The sequence below is a fragment of the Scyliorhinus torazame genome, chromosome 15, assembly GCF_047496885.1.
Source record: "Scyliorhinus torazame isolate Kashiwa2021f chromosome 15, sScyTor2.1, whole genome shotgun sequence".
Taxonomy (NCBI): Eukaryota; Metazoa; Chordata; class Chondrichthyes; order Carcharhiniformes; family Scyliorhinidae; genus Scyliorhinus; species Scyliorhinus torazame.
Window position 1 is genome coordinate 92958662 of NC_092721.1, and position 27979 is coordinate 92986640.

At 49.5% G+C, this 27979-nt stretch overlaps 1 protein-coding gene across 1 annotated transcript in view; it reads right to left on the reverse strand.

Moving 5' to 3' along the window:
• Positions 1-27979, reverse strand: part of LOC140391316 (deuterosome assembly protein 1-like) — a 150481-nt gene that overhangs the window by 52840 nt on the left and 69662 nt on the right. Inside the window, exons 4-5 of the mRNA XM_072475908.1 lie at positions 9924-10061; positions 2417-2656 (exon numbers count right to left, since the gene is read on the reverse strand). Of these exons, the coding sequence (XP_072332009.1) occupies positions 2417-2656; positions 9924-10061 (378 nt within the window). The remainder of the gene's footprint in view (positions 1-2416; positions 2657-9923; positions 10062-27979) is intronic.

Sequence of the window (27979 nt, forward strand, 5' to 3'; positions counted from 1 at the left end):
TTTGGCTCAGATGTAGAATCAGTCTGGGAGGAGCTAATAGACAGCAAAGGGTGGAAAATATTTGTGGAGTTGTCTAAAAAATGGTAAGGGATGGCATTAAACAGGAAATTAGAGATGCATGTGACAAGGGTACTATAGTAATCATGGGTGACTTTAATGTACATATAGATTGGGGAAACCAAATTGATTGGAAAAACCAAATTAGCAACAATATTGTGGCAGATGAATTCCTGGAGTGCGTATGAAGTGGGTTTTTCAGATCAATATGCTGAGCAACTAACTAAGGAATATGCTACCCCAGATTTGGTATCATGCAATGAGAATGGGTTAATTAATAATCTTATCGTGGGAGGCCCTTTGGGGAACAGTGACCATAACAAGATAGAATTCTTCTTCGGATGGAAAGTGAAGAATTCCAATCTGAAACTATGGCCGGCATCAGAGTTCGTTCTGCCACTGCTGCCAGCGAGAATGGAGAGCTTGGCGCGAAGCCAAAACTCCATTCACTGCAGTGAGTCTGGAGAATCTCGCCAGCGTGAATAGGCAGAAAATTCCAGTCTATGACCCTAAATCTAAACAGGAAAATACAAAGGTCTAAGGTGGCTAAAGTAGATTGGGGACCTCATTAAAAGGCATGATAGTGTAGGGCAGCATGGTGGCACAGTGGTTAGCACAGCTGCCTCGTGGCACTGAGGTCTCAGATTCGATCCCGGCTTTGGGTCACTGTCCGTGTGGAGTTTGCAAATTCTCCCCGTGTTTGTGTGGGTTTCGCCCAAAGATGTGCAGGGTACGTGGATTGGCCACGCTAAATTGCCCCTTAATTGGAAAAAATTAATTGGGTACTCTAAATTTTTTTTAAAAAAGGCATGACAGTGGGTAGGCAATGGCTAATATTTCTGGAATGAGTGTATGCACTGCATCAATTATACATTCTTTTCTGGTGCAAAAACAAGAAAAGCAGCCCCGTCATGTCTTGCAAAAGTTATAAAGAATAGTATTAGATCCAAAGAAGAGTCCTATAAAGTTAAGGAAAAAGTACTAAGCCTGATGAATGGGAGTTCAGCAAAGAAAGAAAAAAAAATTGATGAAGAGGGAAAAAAAAGAGTATGAAAGTAAACTTGAAAGTAATATAAAAACTTCTCTCAGTGTCCAAAAAGAAAAAGATTAATGAAATACAAACGTAGGTCCCTTACAGTCTGAATCAAGAGAATGTATAATAGAGAACAAGGAAATTGCAGAGCAATTAAACAAGGAGGAAGACGCAAATAACTTTCCAGAAATGCTCAGCAACCAAGGATCTAGTGAGGAGGAATTGAAAGAAAATTAGGATTACTAAAAAAATGATGCTGGAGAAATTAATGGGGTTGAAAGCTGATAAATCCCAGGACCTGATAATCGACATCCCAGAGTGCGAAAGGATGTCGCCATGGAAATAGTGGATGTATTGGTTGTCATCTTCCAAAATTCTGTAGATTCTGGATCAGTCCTGGCAGATTGGAGGATGGCAAATGTAACCCCGCTATTAAAAAAAAAGAGGGAGAGAATGGAATTATGGACTGGTTAGGCTAGCATCAGCAGTGGAGAAAATGTGAGAATGGCAGGGTATTATTTAAAGGGTGCTAGATTGGAAAATGTTGACATACAAAGGAACCTGGGTGTCCGAGTATGCCAGGCACTGAAAGCAAGCATGTAGCTACAGCAAGCAGTTAGGAAGGCTAATGGTATGTTGACCTTAATGGCAAGAGGACTTGAGTACAGGAGCAAGGATGTCTTACTGCAGTTTACAGGGCCTTGGTGAGACCACACCTGGAATATCATGTGCAGTTTTAGCCTCCTTTTCGAAGAAAATATATATTTGCACTCCTCTAAGGGAGTGCAGTGAAGGTTCATCAGACTGATCCATGGGATGTCAGAACTGTGGTATGAGGAGAAATTGGGTCAACTGAGCACATATTCGCTGGCATTTAGAAGAATGAGAGGGAATCTAATTGAAAGATATAAAATTGTGACTGGACTGGAAGCAGGGATGTTGTTTCCTCTGGATGCGGGGGTGGGTCTAGAACAAAGGGCCATAGTCTCAGAATATGGGGTAGGCCATTTATGACTGAGGTGAGGAGAAACTTCTTCAAAGGGTGATGAACATGTGGAATTCCCTACCAGAGAAGGTTGTGAAAGCCAATTCACTTATTTAAGTAGGAAATAGATATATTTCCAGACTCTAAAGCTGTCGAGGTGTATGGGGATAGTACGGGAGGATGGTGTTGAGATAATCAACCATGATCATATTGACTGGCGGAGCAGGTAAGAAGGTCTGAATGGCTTACTTTAGCTTTCTATGTTTATTTTATTTTGATTGTTCTGAAGGCGATAAATTTAATACACTGTTTCGACCAGTATTTGCTATATCTCCAAATACCTGACATCGCCTTTGGTAACACTTAATTTCTTCTGACAGAATTTCTTCTGACAGATTTTTCTGATGCAATTCCTCATTTGTGGTCTTTTGCTCAATTGTAATCTTCAGTTGTTCAATGATGGCCTCATCACTCTTTATGGTGTCTTGAGCACACTCCACACAACTCTTCAGGTATTTAATTTCTGATTCATATAGCTCTAACTGCTTCCCATTGTTCCAATAGGTGTCAGAGTTTTCTGGCTGTTAATTTGAAAGCAAAAGTCATCAATTAAAATTCTCGATTGGAAGGAAGGGTGAAAATACACTTGCTTTAAAAGAAATACAATGATACTGAATGAATTTTGATTTTGACAATAATGATAGAAGCAATAATGATAGAAGCAATATATACAATCTACAAAGAATGTAGCAAGATCACGCTCACACAGCTGGCATGCACCACATATAAGATTTAACATACACATCAATGGAAACAATATCCTAAAGAGCACACACTCAGTCAGAAAAGTAACACTCAGGAAAAGAAAGTCTTCAAACATACTTTTTCTATGTTACATTCCCATGTATCTGTTGCTCTTGTCCTTCTAGATGGCAGTGGTCGTGGGTTTGGAAGGTGCTGCCTAAGGATCCTTGGCGAGTTACTGCAGTGCATCTTGTAGATGGTATACACGGCTGCCACTGTTCGTTGGTGGTGGAGGGTTTGAATGTTTGTGAAAAGGGGAGCAATCAAGAGGGCTGCTTTGTACCAGATTGTTTTGAACTTCTTGAGTGTTGTTGGAGCTGCACTCATCCAGCCAAGTGGAGAATATTCATTACACTCCCGACTTGTGCCTTGTAGAAGGTGGACAGGCTTTGAGGGGTTAGGGGGTAAGTTACTCGCCATACGATTCCAAGTCTTTGACCCACCCTGGTCGCCACAGTATTAATATGGCTAGTCCAGTTCAGTTTCTGATGTCCGAGCAGCATTTTCATCTCCCCTGAAATTTAGCATTTTTGTCCATGATCTGACCAAGGTTGTAATGGGGTCTGGAGCTGAGTCGCCTTGGTGGAATCCAAACTGAGCAAATGAGAGCAGGTTATTGCTGAATATGTGCTGCTTGGTAGCACTGTCAATGACCCCTTTCATCAATTTTGCTAATGATCCAGGGTGGACCATTGGGGCAGTAATTGGCTGAATTGGATTTGTCCTGTTTTTTCAGACAGGACATAGCTGGGCAATTTTCCATATTGTTGGGTAGATGTCAATGTTGTAGAAGTACTATGACAGTTTAATTAATGGTAGGGCTGGTTCTGGTGCACGCATCTTGACCACAATAGCCAGGATTCCGTGATGGCCCATAGCCTTTGCTATATCCAGCCTTCAGCTCTTTTTGATATCACATGGCTTGAACTGAGTTGGCTGAGTGCTGGCTAGTGTCTCCGCAATTTCCACCTTTACTCAGGGCTAGGGGAAGTAATCATGGGCCCAGTGTTTCTCCTGTTTCCAGGCCCCTTATTCCGTGCCACCCCCTCCCCATCAACTTTAAACCTCCCACTCAATCATGCATGACACAATTCACCAATCAATTAATTCACCAAATAACTAGGAAGGGCCAATGAAATGATGACGACCATTGTTGGCAACTGGTGACAAATATCATCTGATGTATATGCAGTTTGGGTTGTTAAGATTAAGAGCGACCCCTGCTCCTGATACACATGTCATGCTGGTGCATGAGATGAGCTGGGCTGGACGGCCTTTGTTATCCATAATGATCTTGCGAACAAACAGTGGGATTTGGTTTATTTTGTTGCTATTGAAAGTTTACTGAGTGGGATTTCTAGGGTGAAATTGTCACGGTAGGAATGAATAACGGGCTCACAGTGACTCAGTAACCTGCTTTGCACTGCACATGATTCTCATGAATCTTTTCCATTGACTTCAATACTTGCCTATTATTATCTCATTATCTTGATACTTTTTATGAGCTTTTGAGGTATTGAAATGAAATGGAAATCGCTTATTGTCACAAGAATGAAGTTACTGTGAAAATCCCCTAGTCGCCACATTCTGGCACCTGTTCGCGGAGGCTGGTACAGGAATTGAACCCGTGCTGCTGGCCTTGTTCTGCTTTACAAGCCAGATGTTTAACCCGCTGTGCTAAACCAGCCCCTAATATTATGATAAAGTAAATGTTGAAAATATACTGTCGCGAGGAGTAGCAATTGCTGATCAAGAAAACAAAGATATAATTGTGAACCATTCAGTCTTTGTCCTCAGTCCCCTAAAAGTTGTGTTACGCAGAGATACAAGCTCCAACACTGCTCACTGACAATGAATATATATATTCAATCATTCCACTTTGTTGTTCAGGAGCTCTGATCTTTCTACCTATGAGATTACTGATAAAATAGAATCTAATTACATCCAATGTGTGAAATAATTATATTGAACTCTTTCTTCCAGGTAGTACAAAGTCTTATACTTCTACAGAATTGAAAAGATCTTGGGCAGTTAATCTGGGTTGCAAGTATTGAATCTTACCCCCAAATAGGAATTTACTGTCATCATGTCCATAATGTGTGAAGTACTGGGGCCGGTTTAGCTCAGTTGGCTAGACAGCTGGTTTGTGTTGCAGAGCAAGGCCAACAACGCAGGTTCAATTCTCACACTGGCTGATGTTATTTATGAAGGCCCACATCTCAACTTGCCCTCTCCTGAGATATGGTGACTATGGCAACGTTACCTACTTTCTATGGTGTAAGGTGCAGTGGCTGAGGCAATCACCAGACTCAGCATTATCACCTGCACAGAATTATAAATAACTGAATGGGGTATTTTCCTGTCAAATTAACAATATTATCAACCAAAAACCTCCGGTATTTTAATTTGAATCTAATTTCACCTGTGTTGCAAGTTGGGTATTTTAAACTAAAGGTCAAGTGGGGTGAATTGACTGCGCACTAGCCCAGGGTGTCATGACATTAATTTGAGCTCTCTGGTTTGTTTAATAGTTGAGGTGGAATGGACTGTAGAGTGCACACAAACTAACACTACATTATATTGTTGCCGTTGTTGATATTAATGACCCATGCTGAATATATATCGGACAACATTTATAACCTGATGCCAATAATGTGCATTTTACTAGGACCTTTCTATGATTGTTTGTCGGATTGATTGGTGAATCTTGAAAGGGAGAAAATATCATGCATGATGGAGTGGGAGGGTTAAAGTGGTTAAAGGTTTAAACTGCCATCCAGAAAACAGGAGAAACACCGGCACCCATTATTTCTCTCCCTGGCTCTCAGTACCATACTTTATGCATTTACGTACATATACTGCCCATACAGTTCTGGGCACCATATCTTAAGAAGGCTATATTGACCTTGGAGGGAGTGCAACGTAGATTTATAATAATGATGCCTGGACTACAGGTGTTAAGTTACGAGGAGAGATTGCACAAATTAGGCCTATTTTCACTAGAATTTAGAAGGTGAAGTGATGATCTGATTGAAGTTTTCAAGATGTTAACAGGAAAAGACAGGGTAGACAAAGATCAACTATTTCCACTGGTTGGAGCTTCTAAAACTAGGGGGCATACTCCTCTATCTATCTTCCACTGTGAATTTAATTGAGACTTAGAGCGTTCGCTCTTCGCCTGGCTAAACATAATGGGCGGGATTCTCCGACCCCCCCCGCCGGGTCGGAGAATCGCCGGGGGGCGGCGTGAATCCCGCCCCCACCGGCTGCCAAATTCTCCAGCGGCGGGGATTTTGTGGGGGCGGGAATCGGGCCGCGCCCATCGGAGGCCGCTGTAGGCGGCCCCCTGGCGATTCTCAGGCCCGCGATGGGCCGAGTGGCCGCCCGTTTTTTGTCGGTCCCGCTGGCGTAAATTAGAGTAGGTCCTTACCGGCGGGATCTGGCGGTGCGGGTGGTCTCCGGGGTCCTCGGGGGGTTGGGTGGGGGGGGTTGGGGGGCGGAGGTATCTGGCCCCGGACGGTGCACCCACGGTGGCCTGACCCGCGACCGGGGCCCACCGATCCGCGGGCGGGCCTGTGCCGTGGAGGCACTCTATTCTTCCGCACGGGTGGCTGTAGCGGTCTGCCATGGCCGGTGCAGAGACGAAGCCCTCTGCGCATGCGCTGGGATGACGCCAGCGCATGTTGGGGCCAGCCTAGCCCCTGAAGGTGTGGAGGATTCCTCACCTTTGGGGCGGCCCGACGTCGGAGTGGTTCACGCCACTCCTTCCCACTGGAGTTGCCCGTCCCGCCGATTACGGCAGAATCCCACCCAATATCTTTCTATTCCTTACGTTGGTCTATTTGTCTATTCCAATTCTTCATGCACTTTGTCTTTCCTTTTCCTGCTGTCCAACCCCATGTGAAGTTAGTTTAAACTCTCCCCAACAGCAAATCACCCATGAGGACAATCATCCTGCGACTGTTGAGATCTCAACTGGCCTGTACAGGTCCCATCTTCCCCAGAGCCAGTCTCAATGTCCAAGGAATCTAAGCTCTTTCTTTTGCGCTATCTATCCAGATATTGACTTGTTTGTGCAGATTGATGTTGGATCAAATTTAATGCAAAGAAAAGTGAATTGATACATCACTGGATGATGAATAGTAGAGCAACTCTAAATGGGGGAAAAAAGGGAAGCAAAACAGAGACTGGGGCTCCGATGTATAGAATTGGTATAACAGGCTGCATGTACTCCCTGACCTGCTTGGAGAACACAGGAAATTTGTGTTGCTAGCTGATCATACTAAGACATGGTTGTAGCCAACACTACCTGCATTGCTCACTGACTATGTGCCTGTTTGGGGCAGTGAAATTCATGTGTAATTTAAAGGCAGTTTGCAGTTCTTAAAAGAGGTGATTTGTGTCTGCAGGTAGCAGGATACAGCTTGAAACTCAGCATCACCATTGGAAGAGGTGCAGATAAGTCTCCCAAATTTTCTGTTGCAGCTTTAGAACCAAGAATTCCATGGGAGAAGGAAGATGTTCACTCAAGCACAAAGCACTCCAGGCAATACATGCTGTGGGAAGAGGTGGCTCAGGATGTCAATGGCAGGACACCGTGGGAGTCGGGGTCCTCAAACGGTGAGACTGCACCTAGCTCTGCTCTAGGGGATTCACATGCTGACCTTCAAAGCCCAGACCACCAAAGAAATTTGATGCCAGGAGACCAGGAAATATTCAGTACACTGAGGTTGTTTTACAGCAAGCTTTTCAGAATGACAGAAATTTTGCAACAGTCTTGCCCAGCTTAAGTCTGAGATTTATACCAGGTTAGATAGCAAACAGTCAACCGTGGAGAAATTGGTCAGCTCCATGAAGACTGCAGTGGTTCTTACAATGATGAAGCCTCTCGTGACAGCTCACACTAATACTATGGAAGCCCAGACATTTGCTATCTTGGTTCTGGGTTCCAACATGCCCTCTGATTTTCAAATCATGAAAGATAGCATGGATAGAGGTTTTGAAATCATCACTTCACTTATGTTCTTGCACACAGTAGAAGTTCTGAGGTGCAGGTCCTGAGGAGGCACCTACTGTTACTCCTCAAAATACCAGAATAACAGCTGCCCTGCCATGGGATTTGCCAGTATCACAGAGCTAGCTGTGCCAGATTGCCCATCTAAGCCAAGATTCTACAATCTGCAGCTGGTCCCACATAGGAGCATGCAGGGCAATGCGAGCACAGTATCTAGTCCTTCCTAAACTGTCTCCAACCTTGGCACTGTTGACCACACCATCCTCCTCCAATGCCTCTCCACTATTATCTAACTGTGTGGGATTGCACTTATCTGTTCTATCTAATGTCTATCTAATTGTAGCCAGATTAACACTCAATGGTTTCTCCTCCTGCTCCTACACTATTACCTGTTGTGCCCCCAATAATCTATCTTTGGCCTTCTATTTCTCATGCTTACCCTTGGTAACATCAACCACTGCATTAACTTTCACATATAAACTCGCAACACCCAGATATGCCTCACCACCTCTCTTGACTCTTCCACTGTAGCTAAGTTATCACACTGCTTATTCAAAATCCAGTCCTGGATGAATAGAAATTTCCCCAATCAAATACTACAACGACAAAAGCCACTATTTTTGGTCCATGCTCTATCATTGTTGCTGAACTGCAAACTCCACCCTCTCCTTGGCAACCATCTGATACTAAACTAGATTGTTAGCAAAATGGTGTCAAATTGACCCTAAGATTAGCTTCTAACCACATTTTTGCCACATCACTAAGACCATCTTTTTCCTCCTCTGTAGCATCATACAACTTCACCCTGCCTGAGCTCACAGACTTCATGATTCCTTGACCCTTTAATGGAACAGGTGGCTGCCATTCGGCCCTTCAATTTCATGTTGGCTTGCAGCAGAGCAATTCAGTCAATCTTATTTCCCACAGCCATGCAAGTTTATTTCTTTCAAGTGCCCACCCAATTCCCTTTTGAAATTGTTTCTGCTTCTACCACCCTTGTGGGAAGTCAGTTCGAAGTCATTATAACATGCTACATAAAAAAAGTTTGTTCCTTTAGTCCTTGTGCAACAACTGGATTAATCGTGTATATTTATCTCCCTCAATCTCCTTTGCCCCAAGGAGAACGACTCCAGCCTATCCAAACCAACCATGTAGCTAAAATCCCTTATCCATGGCACCATTCTACTAAATATCCTTTACACCCTCTCAACATCCATCATAACCTTCCAGAAGTGTGATGACCACAACTGGATGCAATATTCCAGTATTATATTATACAAATCTCTGAACTACCTGCACTCACTTAAGCCTGGCTTCTGGACCCGCCCCTAATTTTAATCTCTTATCACTGGCCTTGCCTTGAGCTGTCTGGGCTTTCAGAAATGTCTTCCCTCTGCCTGACCTGTTCCCTACTTCGCTTTTCTCCTTTAAGACATTTGTTAAAACCAACGCTTTGACCAAGCTTTTGGTCACCTAACCTCATAGCTCCTTTTGTGGCTTGGCGCCACGTTTAATTTTAAAATATTCCCCTGAAGCTGTTAGGAACTTTTTGATCATATTAAAGACATTACATAAATATCAGTTATTGTTTATCCTGAAGGATCCTGAGGGAACCCTGTGATGTGTGTGAGGTTTACTGCTCTCTTGTCCTGCTTTGGTCCATCAAGAAATTCTTGCAACTGTTCCTTTTAGAGGAGAGAGAATCCACCACTTTCCTGATGCTGCAGCGTATGGTGAACTGTGAAATGTTACTATGGTCATCTGCTTCAGCTTGGAATGACACCATGGCATAGAATTCAGAGGCAGGGTGACCTTGGCAGGTACAAACAGTGCTGCCCAATTTTATAATGCCAAATGGATTCTCACCGACCATCCTAGTAGTATCAGAACATTGTGAATACCTTTTCATCTATTAAAATTAAGCATGGTCAAAATTTCCTGATTATGTGCCATCAGCAGAACAAACTATAAAATTAGTGCTAAAATATTAAAAAAATTATTACTATCATAATTTGGGAAAATACACTTACCTCAAAATTGCTGTTCACCCTGTACTGCTTTGAGTTAGTCTCTCCATTCTCACCAGTAATCTGTAACTCACATGCCTCTCTAGCTTGCTTTAGCTGATGTTTTTGCAGCTTCTCATAACTACATCGTAGTTTATGGAGCTAAAGATACAATAACAAATCATGAGTAACTGAACTCTGTAAAACAAAGATTGTGTACTTAAGATTTTCTTCATTCAAGATCAGGGGCGAAATTCTCCCCCAACGGCGCGATGTCCGCCGACTGGCGCCAAACACGGCGCCAATCAGACGGGCATCGCGCCGGCCCAAAGGTGCGGAATGCTCCGCATCTTTGGCGGCCTCGCCCCAACATTGAGGGGCTAGGCCGACGCCGGAGGGATTTCCGCCCCGCCAGCTGGCGGATATGGCGTTTGTTGCCCCGCCAGCTGGCGTGGAAATGTGGCGCATGCGCGGGAGCGTTAGCGGCCGCTGTCAGTTTCCCGCGCATGCGCAGTGGGGAGAGTCTCTTCCGCCTCCGCCATGGTGGAGGCCGTAGCGGAGGCGGAAGGGAAAGAGTGCCCCCACGGCACAGGCCCGCCCGCGGATCGGTGGGCCCCGATCGCGGGCCAGGCCACCGTGGGGGCACCTCCCGGGGTCAGATTGCCCCGCGCCCCCCCACCCCCAGGACCCCGGAGCCCGCCCACGCCGCCTGGTCCCGCCGGTAAATACCAAGTTTGATTTACGCCGGCGGGGCAGGCAATTTCTGGGCGGGACTTCGGCCCATCCGGGCCGGAGAATCCAGCGGGGGGTCCCGCCAACCGGCGCGGCCCGATTCCCGCCCCTGCCCAATCTCCGGTACCGGAGACTTCGGCGGGGGCGGGATTCACGGCGGCCTACGGCCATTCTCCGACCCGGCGGGGGGTCGGAGAATGACGCCCCTGAACTTGACCTAGATCGTAGGGAATGCCACTTGATGCTCTTTTCAACTTCAGCACATAGAACATAGAACATACAGTGCAGAAGGAGGCCATTCGCCCCATCGAGTCTGCACCGACCCACTTAAGGCCTCACTTCCACACTATCCCCGTAACCCAATAAGCCCTCCTAACCTTTTTGGTCACTAAGGGCAATTTATCATGGCCAATCCACCCAACCTGCACGTCTCTAGACCGTGGGAGGAAACCGGAGCACCCGGAGGAAACCCACGCAGACACTGGGAGAACGCGCAGACACCGTACAGACAGCGACCCAGCGGGGAATCTAACCTGGGACCCTGACGCTGTCCACTTGTGCTATCCACTTGTGATACCGTGCTGTCCTGAATCTGCTGGAGAGAGCTGCCCAGGAGAGTCCATGGCAGGACAAAAACTGGGCATGTGCTATGCTCTTCAACACAGCATTAAAAGGGCTATGCACATGTCTGAGAAACAGATTGTTTTAACCAATGCCATTAAATAATTATACAATTACTAAATGGACTTCCCACTTGGCTGGAGTTCAATGTGTGGAGTTTATGGGCAAGATTCTCCGAAATGGAGGCAGAGCGTTTGCGCCGTCGTGAACGCCGTCGAGGTTCACGACGGCGCAAAACGTCCCCTATCCCAACCGATTCAGGGCCCGATAATGGGCTAGGGGCGGCGCCGCGTCATTTACACGCGCAAAGGCGGCGCTGCATACATGACGCGGCCGGCGCCGCATAACTGGCGTCACACGCGGGTTGGTCGGCGCCAACCCGCGCATGCATGGTTGCCATCCTCTCCGAGTCTGCCCCGCAAGAAGATGTCAGACAGATCTTGCAGGGCTGCGGAAGAAAGGAGGTCGTCCCTCAGAGAGGCTGGCCCGACGATCGGTGGGCACCGATCGCGGGCCAGACCCCATTTGAGGCCCCCCCCGGTGCAGGACCTGCCCCGATGCAGGACCCCCCCCCCCACAGGCTGCTCCAACAGCGTTCCCGCGCTGTTCCCGCCGGCAGTGACCAGGTGTGGACGGCGCCGGGGTGAACCCGCCGTTTTGGGCTGGCCGCTCGGCCCATCCCGGCCTGAGAATAGCAGGGGTGCCGGAGAATCGCCATTTTGGGTGTCTCGGGCGATTCTCCCGCCTGCGCCGCGTGGAACTCGACGGGGCCGTTCTCGCCGCTTGGGAGAATCGCGGGAGGGCGTCGGACCGGCGTCGTGGGAAAATTTGGCGACCCAGGCGATTCTCCCAACCGGCACGGGTGCGGAGAATCATAGCCTATATCTTTGAAGACTGAAGAAGGCCCAAAAAAACTGGAATATATCTTCCATTTTTAATTATTCTTAACATACCACTTGAAAATGACCCAATATTCAGATTCAGGAGAAAAAAAGTCCTTGCAAGAAAAGATTAGGAGATGGAGAAGTAGAAGAGATTTGGTTTTTTTTTATACCAATTGGAAGTGGAAATTACCTTCCTTTTTTGCAGGAAATGTTTGACCCAAAAGAATTGCTCTGCTAAGTAAGTGGTGGTAATAAATATCTAGTTTCTATATCTCACTCACCCAGCAAAGTGAAACGAGTACATTGTATGAGTAGGATGAGAACATAAAATCACAGACAGCTAAAGATTTACACAGGAGGTCAGATCAATTGGTGGAAGGCTAGATTACTAGAGCTGAACTGGGGTTTAATTTCCATGCTTTTCAGCCAGTAGAACTCTTGTGTCACCTGGTCTAATAATGGGCCCTAAGGGCCTGGAAGAGTCAAAAATCTAATATGGCAAATTTTCTTCTGTTTCCCCTGGGATCAATTAACTTTCTCTTGGGCAGTCTTGTGGACTTCTTACAGCCCAGTACTAATGCTGCATCAGGTTTCAGAAGGATTAGATCCTAACTGTCCAATGGTCTTTTGTATGGAATCCTCAGGGTAGTTTAGGAATGGCCACACACAAAATCTCAAAGCTTTCATTAGAATTGGGGAAAACCATGGAAGACAAGATTACCCCATCATTGTAACTCTCACTCCTGGCAAGAATTTGAGCGGAGCAGAAACCAGACAGATCAAGACTCAACCCGAATTCTGATCCCTGCCCAACGTCCAATCATCTTCTCCACTAGACCTCTGAAAAGAGTTGGAGTTGCATAGGATGCATAGAGTGTATTTATGAACTGGGTGGCTGCAGGTGGGAGAGTCACTATTCTGGGAATCTTGGGCAAGTGATGACCTGTTTGGTCCATTGAAAATCCAACCCTTGCTTTCTATTTCTTTTAAACTTAAATATTTTATAAACATTATGCAGAAAGCATAATTTTAGTATACAAAATGTTTAAGAATTGTTATGACACCCTGGGCAAGTGTGCGGTCAATTCCACTCGTCCTGAAGTCACAACAATAATTCCACCAATGCTGGAACCTTTACCCAATAATTCTTATAAAAATACCCAAATTCTGACTTCTGGTTGCGGCGATGACCAGCTAAGCCGCATGTTTCGGCGGCTCCAGCTCGAACGGACCTTCTGGCTCTTTTAAGAGCCCCAACGGGGAATTTTTTCGGGACAAAACCCGGTGTGGGGTGAGGCAACAGGGAGTCCCCCCCAACGAAAAAGAAAAATATCGGCGGCAGCGGCCAGATCTCGAAGAATCCTCGAGGGCAGTGGCAGAAGGAAGAAAGGAGCAAGATGGCAGCGGAGGGTGCCCAGGCGACATGGGGACCGGACCAGGATGAATTCTTAAGACGGTGTGTGGAGCTGCTAAAAAAGGAGGTGCTGGCCCCGATGCTACAAGCAATTGAGGGGCTTAAGGAGACACAAAAGCCCAGGAGATAGAGCTCCGTGTGGTGGAGCAGAAGGTGACTGACAACGAGGACGAGATCCGGGGCCTAGCGGTCAAAATGCAGACGCGTGAGGCGCTCCATAAGAAGTGCACCAAAAGGATTGGAGTCCTAGAAAACAGATCACGTAGAAAGAACCTCCGGACCCTGGGTCTCCCCGAGGGAGTGTTAGGAGCTGACGGCGGGGCTTACGTGAGCATGATGCTACGCTCGCTAATGGGAGCTGAGGCCCCCTCGGGCCCCTTGGAAGTGGAAGGGACCCAGCGGGTCCCTGCGAGGAGACCAAAGGCGGGAGAACCACCTAGGGCGATGATCGTATGATTTCACTGCTTCAATGACAGAGAGGTGGTTCTGAGATGGGCCAAGAAGGTACAAAGTAGTAGATGGGAGAATGCGGTGATACGAGTGTATCAGGGTTGGAGTGTGGAGGTGGCGAGAAGGAGGGCGAGCTTCAATCGAGCCAAGGAGGTTCTGCACAAGAAGAAAGTGAAGTTTGGGATGTTGCAGCCGGCACGACTGTGGGTCACGCACCAGGAGAGGCATTACTATTTTGAAACGGCGGAAGAAGCATGGACCTTCATTAAAAACGAGAAACTGGATCAGAACTGAGAGACTGATGTTGGAGGGGAAACGACAATGCTGATGTATATAGAGATGTAAATTGGGGAGGGGGGGACATTGAGAAATGTGGGTGCCGGTGCGGGGGAAGAAGAGACACAGGTGGGGGATGGGGAATGGGAGTGGGGCGGCAGAGGGAGCTGCGCCATGAGGGGCGGGGTGGCTCTAGAGAACGCGGGGTTTATTTTTCTCGTTCCCGCGTCAGAAAGATGATGGTGGGAAGATAGGCGCAAGGTGGATGGGAGTTCCTCACACGGGGGGGTCAAGGAGAGAGCGGGAGAAGCCGGGGTCAGTTGAAGTCAGCTGACTTTCGGAAGCAATATGGGGGAGTAACCATGCTAGATGGGGGTCTAGTGGGGGGGAGGGAGGGGGGGCGGATAACTGGGCTGCTGCTGCGGAGATCGAAAGGGAACTGGTAAAAGAAAAGGTGGTCGGGGAGGGAATGCGCAGCCTTGGGGACGGGTGGGTGCGCGGAACTGGGACTTGGGACTGGCCCAGAGAGGGTGATGGCTAGTCGACAGGGGAGGGGGGCGGGCAGCCCCCCAGTCCGGCTGATCACGTAAAACGTGAGAGGCCTAAATGGGATGATTAAGAGGGCCCGAGTGTTCGTGCACTTAAAAGGACTGAAGGCAGACGTGGCCATGCTCCAAGAGACGCACCTGAAGGTGGCGGACCAGGTTAGGTTAAGGAAAGGATGGGTGGGACAGGTGTTCCACTCAGGGCTGGATGCAAAGAATAGAGGGGTGGCCATATTGGTGGGGAAACGGGTGTCGTTCGAGGCTAGGAACATTGTAGCGGACAGCGGTGGCAGATATGTGATGGTGAGTGGCAGATTGCAGGGAATGGAGGTCGTGTTGGTTAATGTATATGCCCCGAATTGGGATGATGCGGGATTTATGAAGCGGATGCTGGGACGTATCCCGGACCTGGAGGTAGGAAATTTGATAATGGGGGGAGACTTCAACACCGTGCTGGACTCAGGGTTAGATAGATCTAGATCTAGGACCGGAAGAAGGCCGGCAGCGGCCAAGGTGCTTAGGGGGTTTATGGACCAAATGGGGGGAGTGGATCCGTGGCGATTTGTTAGGCCGATGGCCAAAGAGTTCTCCTTTTTCTCCCATGTCCATAAGGTATACTCCCGGATAGATTTCTTTGTTTTGGGAAGGTCACTGATTTCGAGGGTGGAAGGAACTGAGTACTCAGCCATAGCTGTTTCAGACCATGCCCCACACTGGGTGGATCTGGAACTAGGAGAGGAGAGGGAGCAGCGTCCACTCTGGCGACTAGATGTGGGATTATTGGCGGACGAGGGAGTCTGCGGAAGGGTGCGGGGATGTATCGAAAGGTACCTGGAGGCCAACGACGGTACCTGGGGAGGTCCGAGTTGGAGTAGTAATGGAAGCACTGAAGGCGGTGGTCAAGGGAGAGTTGATCTCCATCAGAGCTCACAAGGGGAAAACAGAGGCCAAAGAAAGGGAAAGATTACTGGGGGAGATTCTGAGGGTAGATTAAAAAATTATGCGGAGGCCCTGGATGAAGGACTATACAGGGAGAGGCGACGACTCCAGACGGAGTTCGACCTGCTGACCACAGGGAGGGCAGAGGCACAGTGGAGGAAGGCACAGGGGATGAGATATGAATATGGGGAAAAGGCGAGTCGCCTGTTGGCCCACCAGCTTCGAAAGAGGACAGCGGCGAGGGAGATAGGGGGAGTTAGGGATGAAACGGGAGCCACGGTGCAGAGAGCAGGGAAGATAAACGAGGTGTTTAAGACCTTTTATGAGAGGTTATATAGGTCCCAACCCCCGGAGGGAAAAGAGGGAATGCAGCAGTTTCTGGACCAACTAAGGTTCCCGAAGGTGGAGGAGCAGGAGGTGGAGGGCCTGGGGGCGCCAATTGGGGTGGACGAGGTGACCAAAGGGCTGGGGAACATGCAGGCAGGGAAGGCCCCGGGACCAGATGGGTTCCCGGTGGAATTCTATAGAAAATATGTGGACTTGTTGGCCCCGCTGCTGGTAAGAACCTTTAACGAGGCCAGAGAAGGGGGGGACCGTAACCCCGACAATGTCGGAGGCGACGATATCACTAATCTTGAAGCGAGATAAAGACCCGCTGCAATGCGGGTCCCATAGGCCTATCTCACTCCTAAATGTGGACGCCAAGTTGCTGGCAAAGGTGCTGGCAACGAGGATAGAGGATTGTGTCCCGGGGGTGGTGCACGAAGACCAGACAGGGTTCGTAAAGGGGAGACAATTGAATGTCAACGTGCGACGGCTATTGGGGGTGATAATGATGCCCCCAGCAGAGGGGGAGGCAGAGATAGTGGAGGCAATGGATGCAGAGAAGGCATTTGATAGGGTAGAGTGGGAGTACCTATGGGAGGTGCTGAGGAGGTTCGGGTTCGGGGAGGGGTTTGACAGTTGGGTTAAACTCCTCTATGGGGCCCCAACGGCAAGTGTAGTCACAAATCGGCAAAGGTCGGAGTATTTTCGACTACACAGGGGAACAAGACAGGGATGCCCGCTGTCCCCATTACTGTTCGCGCTGGCAATTGAACCACTGGCCATAGCGCTGAGAGACTCCAGGAAATGGAGAGGGGTGGTTAGAGGGGGAGAGGAACACCGAGTGTCACTCTACGCGGATGACCTACTGCTGTATGTGACGGATCCAGTGGGGGGGATGACAGAGGTCATGCAGATATTGAGGGAGTTTGGAGATTTCTCGGGATATAGGCTTAACATGGGAAAGAGTGAGCTTTTCGTGATACACCCTGGGGACCAGAGTAGAGGGATAGATGGCCTGCCGCTAAGGAGAGTGGAAAGAAACTTCCGATACCTGGGGATTCAGATAGCCAGGAGCTGGGGAACCTTACACAGACTCAATCTGACTCGGCTGGTGGAACAAATGGAAGAGGATTTCAAAAGGTGGGACATGCAGTCGCTGTCACTGGTGGGCAGAGTGCAGGCGATTAAGATGATGGTCCTCCCGAGGTTCCTATTTGTGTTCCAATGTCTCCCTATACTGATCACTAAGGCCTTCTTTAAAAAAATAGATAGGAGCATCACGAGCTTCGTGTGGGCAGGGAAGGCCCCGAGGGTAAGGAGGGGGTTCCTACAACGTAGCAGAGACAGAGGGGGACTGGAGTTGCCGAATTTGGGCGACTACTATTGGGCCGCCAACGTGGTGATGATCCGTAAATGGATGATAGAGGGAGAGGGAGCGGCGTGGAAAAGGTTGGAGATGATGTCCTGCAAAGGAACGAGCTTAAAAGCGCTGGTGACGGCGCCATTACCGCTCTCCCCGAAAAAGTTTACCACGAACCCAGTGGTGGCGGCAACATTAAGTATCTGGGGGCAATGGAGGCGACAGAGGGGTGTGCTGGGAGCCTCGGTGATGTCCCCGATCAGGAACAACCATAGGTTTGCCCCAGGGAGGCTGGACGGAGGATTCCAGAGTTGGCACCGGGCAGGAATCAGGAGAGTGGGAGACTTATTTATAGATGGGACGTTTGCGAGCTTGGGAGCGCTAGAGGAAAAGTATGAGCTGCCCCTGGGAAATATCTTTAGGTATATGCAGGTGAGAGCGGTCACGAGACAACTGGTGAGGGAATTTCCGCTGCTCCCGACACAAGGGATCCAGGACAGGGTGCTTTCGGGGGTGTGGGTCGGGGAGGGCAAAGTGTCCGAGATATACCAGGAGATGAGAGAAGAGGGGGAGGAGCTGGTGGACGAACTGAAGGGAAAATGGGAAGAAGAGCTCGGGGAGGAGATTGAGGAGGGTTTGTGGGCTGATACCCTAAGTAGGGTAAATTCCTCTTCCTCGTGTGCCTGATCCAATTTAAGGTGCTGCATAGAGCACACATAACGGGAGCGAGGTTGAGCAGGTTCTTCGGAGCGGAGGACAAGTGCAGGAGGTGCGGGGGAAGCCCGGCGAACCACACACATATGATTTGGTCGTGCCCGGCACTGGAGGGGTATTGGAGGGGAGTGATGGGAGTGATCTCGAAGGTGGTGAAGGTCCGGGTCAAGCCAAGCTGTGGGTTAGCTATATTTGGGGTAGCGGATGAGCCGGGAGTGCAGGAGGTGAAAGAGGCCGATATTGTGGCCTTTGCGTCCCTATTAGCCCGGCGTAGGATTTTACTCATGTGGAAGGAAGCGAAACCCCCTGGCGTGGAGGCCTGGATAAACGATATAGCGGGGTTCATAAAACTGGAGCGGATGAAGTTTGCGCTGAGAGGATCGGCTCAAGGGTTCACCAGGCGGTGGCAACCGTTCCTCGACTATCTAGCAGAACGTTAGGGGGAAGATAGATAGCCAGCAGCAGCAGCCCGGGGGGGGGGAATTGCTTGTGTTCTAGATGGGGAGAGGAGGTGGGGGGAGCATTACTTTGTGTTATTTGGTTAGTTCATTATATTATTTAAACAATGTTATATATCAGTTATCACGTTACCATTTTTGTTGATTTGTAAGGGGAAATAATTGTGCTTGAAAACTTTAATAAAATATATATTTTTAAAAAATACCCAAATTCTTTGGCCATTGGCTGTCCAATAATTAAAGTCAACAGCTTTGTAGGTTTAAACACAATTAGTGTTTATTTATAACAAGACCAAATATGAAATATGCAGTAAATACTACCTGACTCCCCCTTTACCTGCCAACCCTCTACCCACACACGCAAGACAGACAAATACAGAGGGTGGAAAGGGGTAAAAAATAATAAGGATTAGGGTCAAAAGATGAGTCCTTGCTTCAGATGATGAGTTCTTTTGGGCACTTTCTTCACAGTATGGGTGTGGAATAAAGTCTCCAGTCTACTTCCTGTAATGATTTTCCTTGCAGTTAGCAATATCCATCACCAATTATTATTTCCAGGAGAGGCCCCTGGCTTCACATTAGCCTGTTCTGCAGAGAGAGGTACCAGATTCTGGTCTCTGCGTGAATCAGCCTTTCCCATAGAAAGAGTGAGTTATCAGATTCTGGATTCTGTTTGCATTTGTCTTTTTTTAGAGAGAGTTGGTTCCCACAGTGACCTTTTGGTGAGATTTAGCTGGTTATTTCTGGAGAAAGCAGAAAGGGGAAAAAGAGATGTTTTCTCCCTTAATTGCCAAAGCGAAACTGAAAGCTCCTTGGGTCTCTGAACCATTTTCGTGGGGAAAGATCCAATCACCACTGTTACTGGGCAAAGCACATCCCTTTTGGCCAATTCATTGTCCATCAGCCAGATCAATCAAATAGAGTCTTCGTAGATCTCTCCTACTGCTGAAATCCTCCACTTGAATTAAAGGTGCAGGCTGCTTTGTCCTTAAAGTCATAGGCCCATTAAACATCCATGAATCAAAAGTTCAACAACAAACTAAAAGAAAAGGGAAATAAGGAAATAACAGAACAAACAGGAGGGACCCTTACAGTATTTCATGTGAGAACATACTCTCTGGCTCCCTAGATGTGTGCCATTAATTTTGTACCTGCAATATCTGTATTTTTCTTTCAGCCTTTAATGTACGTATATGATTTTTATTACTCCAATTACAAGTGACAATAGAGTTGTGTATACTCATAGCATGAAATGTGAAACTCACGTAGTTACTCATTTTCTCAATTTAGGATTGTTTCTTGGATGTCAGCCCAACTTGTCTATTCATTAGTTTTTACTAGTTTTCTAAGTTGGCATGTACATCCAAGAAAGTGAATCTTCGTGGTGCACCATAGGCTCTATTTGTGCATTGCTTACTTGAGCCTATCCACTACATATAACGGTGGATCAAGGTCAAATAAGCTATGCCTTAAACCAATCTGTCTGGAAGGTCGATTCTGTCATTGAGAGAGAATGCCTATTTTATGGCACAAGAAGATTCAGTAGGCACTATACAGTCTGATTGATATGTCAGGAGGAGTCATCACCATCCAGAGCCCATTTGATCACTACATGGGGAACAATCCACTTTTAATCAATGTTAGCTGAAGAGGTGTGGCAGCTGTAGAAATAACACCGGGACCACTGCCTCAAATCCAAAGTAGCTGCCACATCTAATTCCAATTACTGGATTAACAGCAAGCTTGCACATAAACAGCAAATTAAGACTTTTTTTACAAATGGCAATGAATTTGGGCTGTTCTGATAAGCCAAACAGCTGCTAAATGATTAACTGAACAATCTCTTGACAAGAAGCTCTCAAGAACCAGTTTTCTAAATATTGATGGGACACATACCACAGGTTTAGGCTGAAGATACAATGCTACAATGCTGTAGCTTTGTTCCTGACTTGTGCTCCTTTAAAGGACAGCCCCCTCATGGGATTTTGGGCCGGATCCTGCACTGGAGCTCCAAACGTCTTGTCTGGATTTCCAAAACAGGGGTCCTGCGAAATGTGGAGTACACTTGCTCCTGGAGACCTTCCTTCGTAGTGGAGGAGAAACAAGTCATGGCCCCTTATAAGCACTCGCCACCATATTCTGCTAAGCTTAAATGTCCCAAAGCCAATTTGAAAAGCTGGTGAAAGAAGGTAAGTGTTTTCGATAAGTGTGTGAGGGGATAGGATGCCAGTCACTCGGTTCATAAAGATACTCTATGCATCCTAATAACTTCACCTCCTTTCCGAACTCTATTGGAGAATATGATTGGAAGTTGGGCAGTATCCAGAATTAAGGCGGAGTCTGGATTTGTCTGGTTTCTACTCTTTAGCTCAAATTCTTGCCAGGAGTGAGAGCTGAGGGCATGGGAATAGGGCAGGTACGTGTTTGAGGTGGTAGGATGGCAGGTAAGTGGGGGGTGGTTGGGTGGTCATGTAGTTAGTCAGGTGGTTGTGGAGAGAGTAGCACAGGGGGTGGGAAGGGTAGTCTGAGGATTAGGAGGAGAGTCAGGGGGTGGAAGGTAATCGGTGAGTGGGTGGGTAATCAGGAGTTAATTGGAGTGGAGTTGAGGTCAGTACTTGATGCACTATCAATTACGACGAGATGAGAGTAGAGAGTAATCAAGGCTTTATTAAGCAGAGATGTGTGGCCTCCTGCAGCTGCTACCAGAAATGGGAGCAGCTCGGTGTGCACACACATTTAAACTCTGCCTACTCGGTCCCGGTGGGGTGCAAGCGCCGACTTGGTCGCCTGTGACTCCGGGAGCGTGTTGTCCTCATCTTCATCCCCGGGTAGAACCAGTGGGAGGACGGATCGCCCTGGGGCGGGGGTTGCAGTGAGGTGCGCTGGGGGGAGGGTGGGTAGCGCCGGGGCAATCGGAGGGGGGTGGGGGTCGGGTGGTGGTGGGCCGTGGGGGGGGAATCCAGCTGGTGCCAGGTCCCTGAGGGAGACTGTGTCCTGGTGGCCGTCGGGGTACGCCACGTAGGCATACTGCGGGTTTGCGTGCAGTAGTTCTACCCTTTCGACCAAGGGGTCCGCCTTGAGGATCCGCACGTGTTTGCAGACGAGAATGGGTCCTGGAGCTGCCAGCCACATTGGGAGCGAAACACCGGAGGTGGACCTCCTAGGGAAGGCAAGGAGACGTTCATGGGAGGTTTCATTCGTCGCAGTGGAGAGTAGCGATCAGATGGAGTGGATCATGTCGGGGAGGACCTCCTGCCAGCGGGAGACCAGGAGATATTTAGACCGCAGGGCCAGCAGGACGGCCTTCCAGACCGTTCCGTTCTCCCTCTCCACCTGCCCATTTCCCCGGGGGTTGTAGCTGGTCGCCCTGCTCGAGGCAATGCCTTTGCCGAGCAGGAACTGACGCAGCTCATCACTCATAAAGGAGGATCCCCGGTCGCTGTGGATGTAAGCGGGGAAACCGAACAGTGCGAAGATGCCGTTGAGTGCTTTAATGACCGTGGCAGACGTCATATCGGGGCATGGGATGGCAAAGGGGAATCGGGAGTACTCATCGACCACGTTCAGGAAATATATGTTTCGGTCGGTGGCGGGGAGGGGCCCTTTGAACTCCATGCTGTGGCGTTCAAAGGGGCGGGAGGCCTTCACCAGGTGCGCTCGGTCTGGCCGGTAGAAGTGCGGTTTGCACTCCGCGCAGACCTGGCAGTCTCTGGTGACAGCCCTAACCTCCACAATGGAGTAGGGCAGGTTGCAGGCCTTTATGAAATGACAGAACCAGGTGACCCCTGGGTGACGGAGACCATCGTGTAGGGCCCGGAGTCGGTCCACTTGTGCGCTGGCACATGTACCTCTGGATAGGTCATCGGGGGGCTCGTTGAGCTTCCCGGGGCGATACAAAATCTCGTAATTGTAGGTGGAGAGCTCGGTCCTCCACCTTAAGGTTTTATCATTTTTGATCTTGCCCCGCTGTGTATTATTAAACATAAGGCAACCGACCATTGGTCAGTGAGGAGAGTGAATCTCCTGCTGGCCAGGTAATGCCTCCAATGCCGCACAGCTTCCACGATGGCCTGGGCCTCCTTTTTGACGGAGGAGTGCCGAATTTCGGAGGCATGGAGGGTGCGGGAAAAGAATGCCACGGGTCTGCCTGCCTGGTTGAGGTGGCGGCCAGAGCAACGTCCGATGCATCAATCTCGACCTGAAAAGGGAGGGTCTCGTCGACCGCATGCATCGTGGCCTTGGCGATGTCTGCCTTGATGCCGTTAGAGGCCTGGCAGGCCTCAGCCGTCAGGGGGAAAACTGTGGAGTGGATGAGTGGGCGGGCCTTGTCCGCAGTTAGGGACCCACTGGGCATAATAGGAGAAAAACCCCAGGCATAGTTTCAGGGCCTTGGGGCAGTGGGGAAGGGGGAGTTCCAGGAGGGGGCGCATGAGGTCGGGGTCGGGCCCTAGAACTCCATTTTCCACAACGTAGCCAAGGATGGCTAAGCGGTTGGTGCGGAACATGCACGTTTCCTTATTGTACGTGAGGTTAAGGAGTTTAGCGGTGTGGAGAAATTTGAAGAGGTTAGCTGGTCGTGGTCCTGCTGGTCGTGGCAGCAGATGGTAACGTTATCTAGATACGGGAAGGTGGCCCACAGTCCGTACCGGTCAACCATTCGGTCCATCTCGCGTTGGAATACCGAGATCCCGTTAGTGACGCCGAAAGGGACCCGAAGGAAGTGGTAAAGGCGGCCGTCTGCTTCGAACGCACTGTATTGGCGGTCCGCCTTGCGGATGGGGAGCTGGTGGTCGGCAGATTTCGGGTCCACTGTGGAGAAGACCCGGTCCTGTGCAATCTGATTGACCATATCAGATATGCGTGGGAAGGGGTACGAGTCGAGCTGCGTGTACCGATTGATGGTCTGACTGTAGTCAATGACCATCCTATGTTTCTCCCCAGTCTTTACTGCTACCACTTGGGCTCTCCAGGGGCTGTTGCTGGCCTCAATGATGCCTTCCCGTATCAGCTGCTGGACCTCCGACCTGAAGAAGGTCCTGTCCTGGGCACTGTACCATCTGCTCCTGGTGTGAGGTTTGCAAACAGGAAAGGTGGGTCGACCTTTAGGGTTGTGAGGCCGCAAACGATGAGGGGTGGTAGGGGTTCGCCGAATTTTAGAGTTAGACTTTGGAGGTTGCACTGGAAATCCAGGCCGAGTAACAGGGCAGAGTAAAGGTTTGGGAGGACGTAGAGCCGGAAGTTGCTGAACTCTAAGCCCTGGACGGTGAGGGTGGCGATGCAGTACCCCCGTATTTCCACGGAATGGGATCCGGAGGCCAGGGAGATTCTCTGGGTAACGCGGAGGACCATGAGGGAGCAGCGCCTTACCGTAGCCCGATGGATGTAGCTTTCCGTGCTCCCGGAGTCAAGAAGGCAGGATGTCTTGTGGCCATCAACTTTCACAGCCGTCATTACGAGGTTGTGCGGCCGGGACTGGTCAAGAGTGATGGAGGCAAGCTGGTGTTGGTGGGCCCCGGGCTGGTCGGCGGTGGTGGCAGGCGATGAGCGGCCAGATGAAGTGCCTGACGAGCAGGGGTCTTGAGGCGGCGTCCAAGATGGCGGCGCCCACGGCAGGTGCCCATGGGTCGCACGTGGTCTGCGGGAATGAAAATGGCGGCGCCCACGGGTCGCACGGGGGGGTTGCAGGAACACTGGGCCTAGATACCGCAGCGATCGACCAGGCCTGGCACACAACAGCGAAATGTCCTGTCTTGCAGATTGCACTCCGCGCCGGGCAGCGCTGCCGGCGGTGCTTTGCCTGCCTGCAGAAATAGCATTTGGACCCCCCGGGGTTGGCTGGCTGCCGCGCGGCGCATGCTTGGGGTTTCCTGGGGGCTGGGGTTGGTGGGGCCCACTATGTCCACCGGGGCACACGACTGTACGTTACGGGAGGCTACCGTTAGCGAGTTCGTGAGTTGCCTGGTCTGGCGGATGTACGCCGACCCCATGCCCATAACAAAAGCGTCCCTGATTAAGAGTTCTGTATGTTCAGTGGCCAAAACTGCCTGACAGTCGCAGTTCTTTGCCAGTATGTGCAGGGCATGCCAGAAATCGTCTAATGACTCACTGGGGAGTTGCTGCCGCGTGGACAGGAGGTGCTTGGCGTACAGTTTGTTGATCGGCCGGATATAATGTTCTTTCAGCAGCTCCATAGCTTCAGGGTAAGTGGGCGCATCCCGGATAAGGGGAAAAATCTCGGAGATCACCCGTGAGTACAGGATCTGGAGTTTCTGTGCGTCCGAGGATTGTTCAGTCGCTAATCCGAGGTAGCTTTCGAAACAAGCGAGCCAGTGGTCGAAAGGGTGCAGCTGTAGGCGATCTGGCTTGAAGCGTAGTTCCATCGCTGTAATATCTCTGCTTAATAAATTGATGCACTATCAATTACGACGAGACGAGAGTAGAGAGTAATCAAGGCTTTATTAAGCAGAGATGTGTGGCCTCCTGCAGCTGCTACCAGAAATGGGAGCAGCTCGGTGTGCGCACACATTTATACTCCTCCTACTGGGTGGAGCCAGCAGGCAGGGATCTACCCCCGTACCTGTAGTACAACAGCCTTACCGTATTACCTCTAATACAACTATTATACAAACAGTGCTGACTACCACAGTACTATAGTTACCTTGGAGCTATAATTGGTTTTAATCCTTCTAATGTTTCCTGGCTAACTATTCATGGGTAGCTATTCAAAAAGTAAGTCTGCACTTACAGTGCACGGCAGGAGAATGCGGGGCAAGAAGAGCGGCGGCCCGGACCAAAGCGGGGACCGAGCGGAGCCAGCGGCAAAGACCGCCCCCCACTCCCCGGCGGCGACTACGAGGTGGGCAGCGGAACAAAGGAGACCTCCCGTGTGGGTGAGTGAGAAAAAAAAGAACTTCCCCTTTTAAAAAAAAAAGAAAAGAATGTAAAAACATTTCTTTAAGTGTTAAAGGGGAGAAGGGAAGGGGGGGGAAAAAATGCCAGAAGGGAGCCAAAGCAGAGGGAGAGAGGGCACCAGAAGCAGAAGGGACCATGGGCGAGCCCGCTCAGATGAGCTAACCGGCGCACAAATCTGCGGAACAGACGGTTCGCCGCAACAAAAAGAACTGGGCAGAAAGGAGCATTTTTCCCCCTGTGCCAGGGGGAAACTGGAACACCTTTGCCGAGGTGTTGAGGGGAGCATCAGCAGGAAAACAAGGCAGAGGCTAGAGCAGACATGGAGGCCGCTGTGAAGGCAGCAATGGCCAAAGCCCTGGCGGAGGTGCAGCTCGCCCTGGGCAAAGCGGAGAAGAAACTGGAAGCCCAAGAGGCGACCATTAAGGAGCTGGAAAAAAACCGCGACTGACATGAGAGACCGGATCACAGCCATGGAGAAGGAGGTGGCGAGACTGGTCACAACGCACGGGAGCCTGAAGGAAGAGTGGACGATCAGGAAAACCACTCGAAGGCAAAATGTAAGGATAGTGGGCCTACCAGAGGGGATCGAGGGTAGAAACCCCACGGCATACATGGCCAAGATGCTGGGCAACTTAGTGGGGAGGAAAAGTTCCCCCAACCCACCAGAAATGGACAGAGCACACTACACTGGTCGCTGTGCCCGAAGCCCAAGGCAGGGAATCAACCGAGGGCAGTTATAGCTAAACTGCACCGATACCAAGACAGGGAAACAATCCTGCACTGGGCCAGGCAAAACAGAACCTGCAAATGGGAAGGACACTTCATTACAGTTTACGAGGACATTGGGGCAGACCTAGCCAGGAGACGGGCCGAATTCAATAGAGTGAAAGCAGCTCGTCATCAGAGTGACGTGCGTTTTGGTGTGCTGTACCCAGCGAAACTCTGGGTCACATACCAAGAAAGAGAGTACTTCTTCACAGCCCCCAGCAAAGCAAACCAGTTTGTCGAGGAACACGGGCTGGAAATCCGACAGCAAGGGTAGAAATAAGGGGCCCCTGGCACTACTCGAGGGACCGCCTCAGGTGGGAGACCAGGACCCAGCATGAGGGAACGAGAGTAACGGAGAAGGATTGGATTGGATTGGATTTATTTGTTGTCACGCGTACCGAGGTACAGTGAAAAGTATTTTTCTGCGGGCAGCTCAACAGATCATTAAGTACATGAGAAGAAAAGGGAATAAAAGAAAATACATAACAGGGCAACATAAGGTATACAATGTAACTACATAAGCACCGGCATCGGATGAAGCATACAGGGGTGTAGTGTTAATGAGGTCAGTCCATAAGAGGGTCGTTTAGGAGTCTGGTGATAGTGGGGAAGAAGCTGTTTTTGAGTCTGTTCGTGCGTGTTCTCGGACTTCTGTATCTCCTGCCCGATGGAAGAAGTTGGAAGAGTGAGTAAGCCGGGTGGGAGGGATCTTTGATTATGCTGCCCGCTTTCCCCAGGCAGCGGGAGGTGTAGATGGAGTCAATGGATGGGAGGCAGGTTCGTGTGATGGACTGGGCGGTGTTCACGACTCTCTGAAGTTTCTTGCGGTCCTGGGCCGAGTAGTTGTGATGCAGCCTGATAGGATGCTTTCTATGGTGCATCTGTAAAAGTTGGTAAGGGTCAATGTGGACATGCCGAATTTCCTTAGTTTCCTGAGGAAGTATAGGCGCTGTTGTGCTTTCTTGGTGGTAGCGTCGACGTGGGTGGACCAGGACAGATTTTTGGAGATGTGCACCCCTCGGAATTTGAAACTGCTAACCATCTCCACCTCGGCCCCGTTGATGCTGACAGGGGTGTGTACAGTACTTTGCTTCCTGAAGTCAATTACCAGCTCTTTAGTTTTGCTGGCATTGAGGGAGAGATTGTTGTCGCTACACCACTCCACTAGGTTCTCTATCTCCCTCCTGTATTCGGACTCATCGTTATTCGAGATCCGGCCCACTATGGTCGTATTGTCAGCAAACATGTAGATGGAGTTGGAACCAGGTTTTGCCACGCAGTCGTGTGTGTACAGGGAGTAGAGTAGGGGGCTAAGTACGCAGCCTTGCGGGGTGCCGGTGTTGAGGACTATTGTGGAGGAGGTGTTGTTGTTCATTCTTACTGATTGTGGTCTGTTGGTCAGAAAATCAAGGATCCAGTTGCAGAGTGGGGAGCCAAGTCCTAGGTTTTGGAGCTTTGATATGAGCTTGGCTGGGATTATGGTGTTGAAGGCGGAGCTGTAGTCAATAAATAGGAGTCATAAAAGGGAGAGCAAACAAGAGGAGTGCAGGGTAGGATGGGGAAGAGCGGGTAGAAAACCGTAGAGGTCAGGCGAGGGAGAAGCGAGACAGTAACTCCTGAGAGGGGGGCCACCGCACTAGCAGGAAAGCTGGCGCCGGAGGCATGCAACAAGGCAGAGCC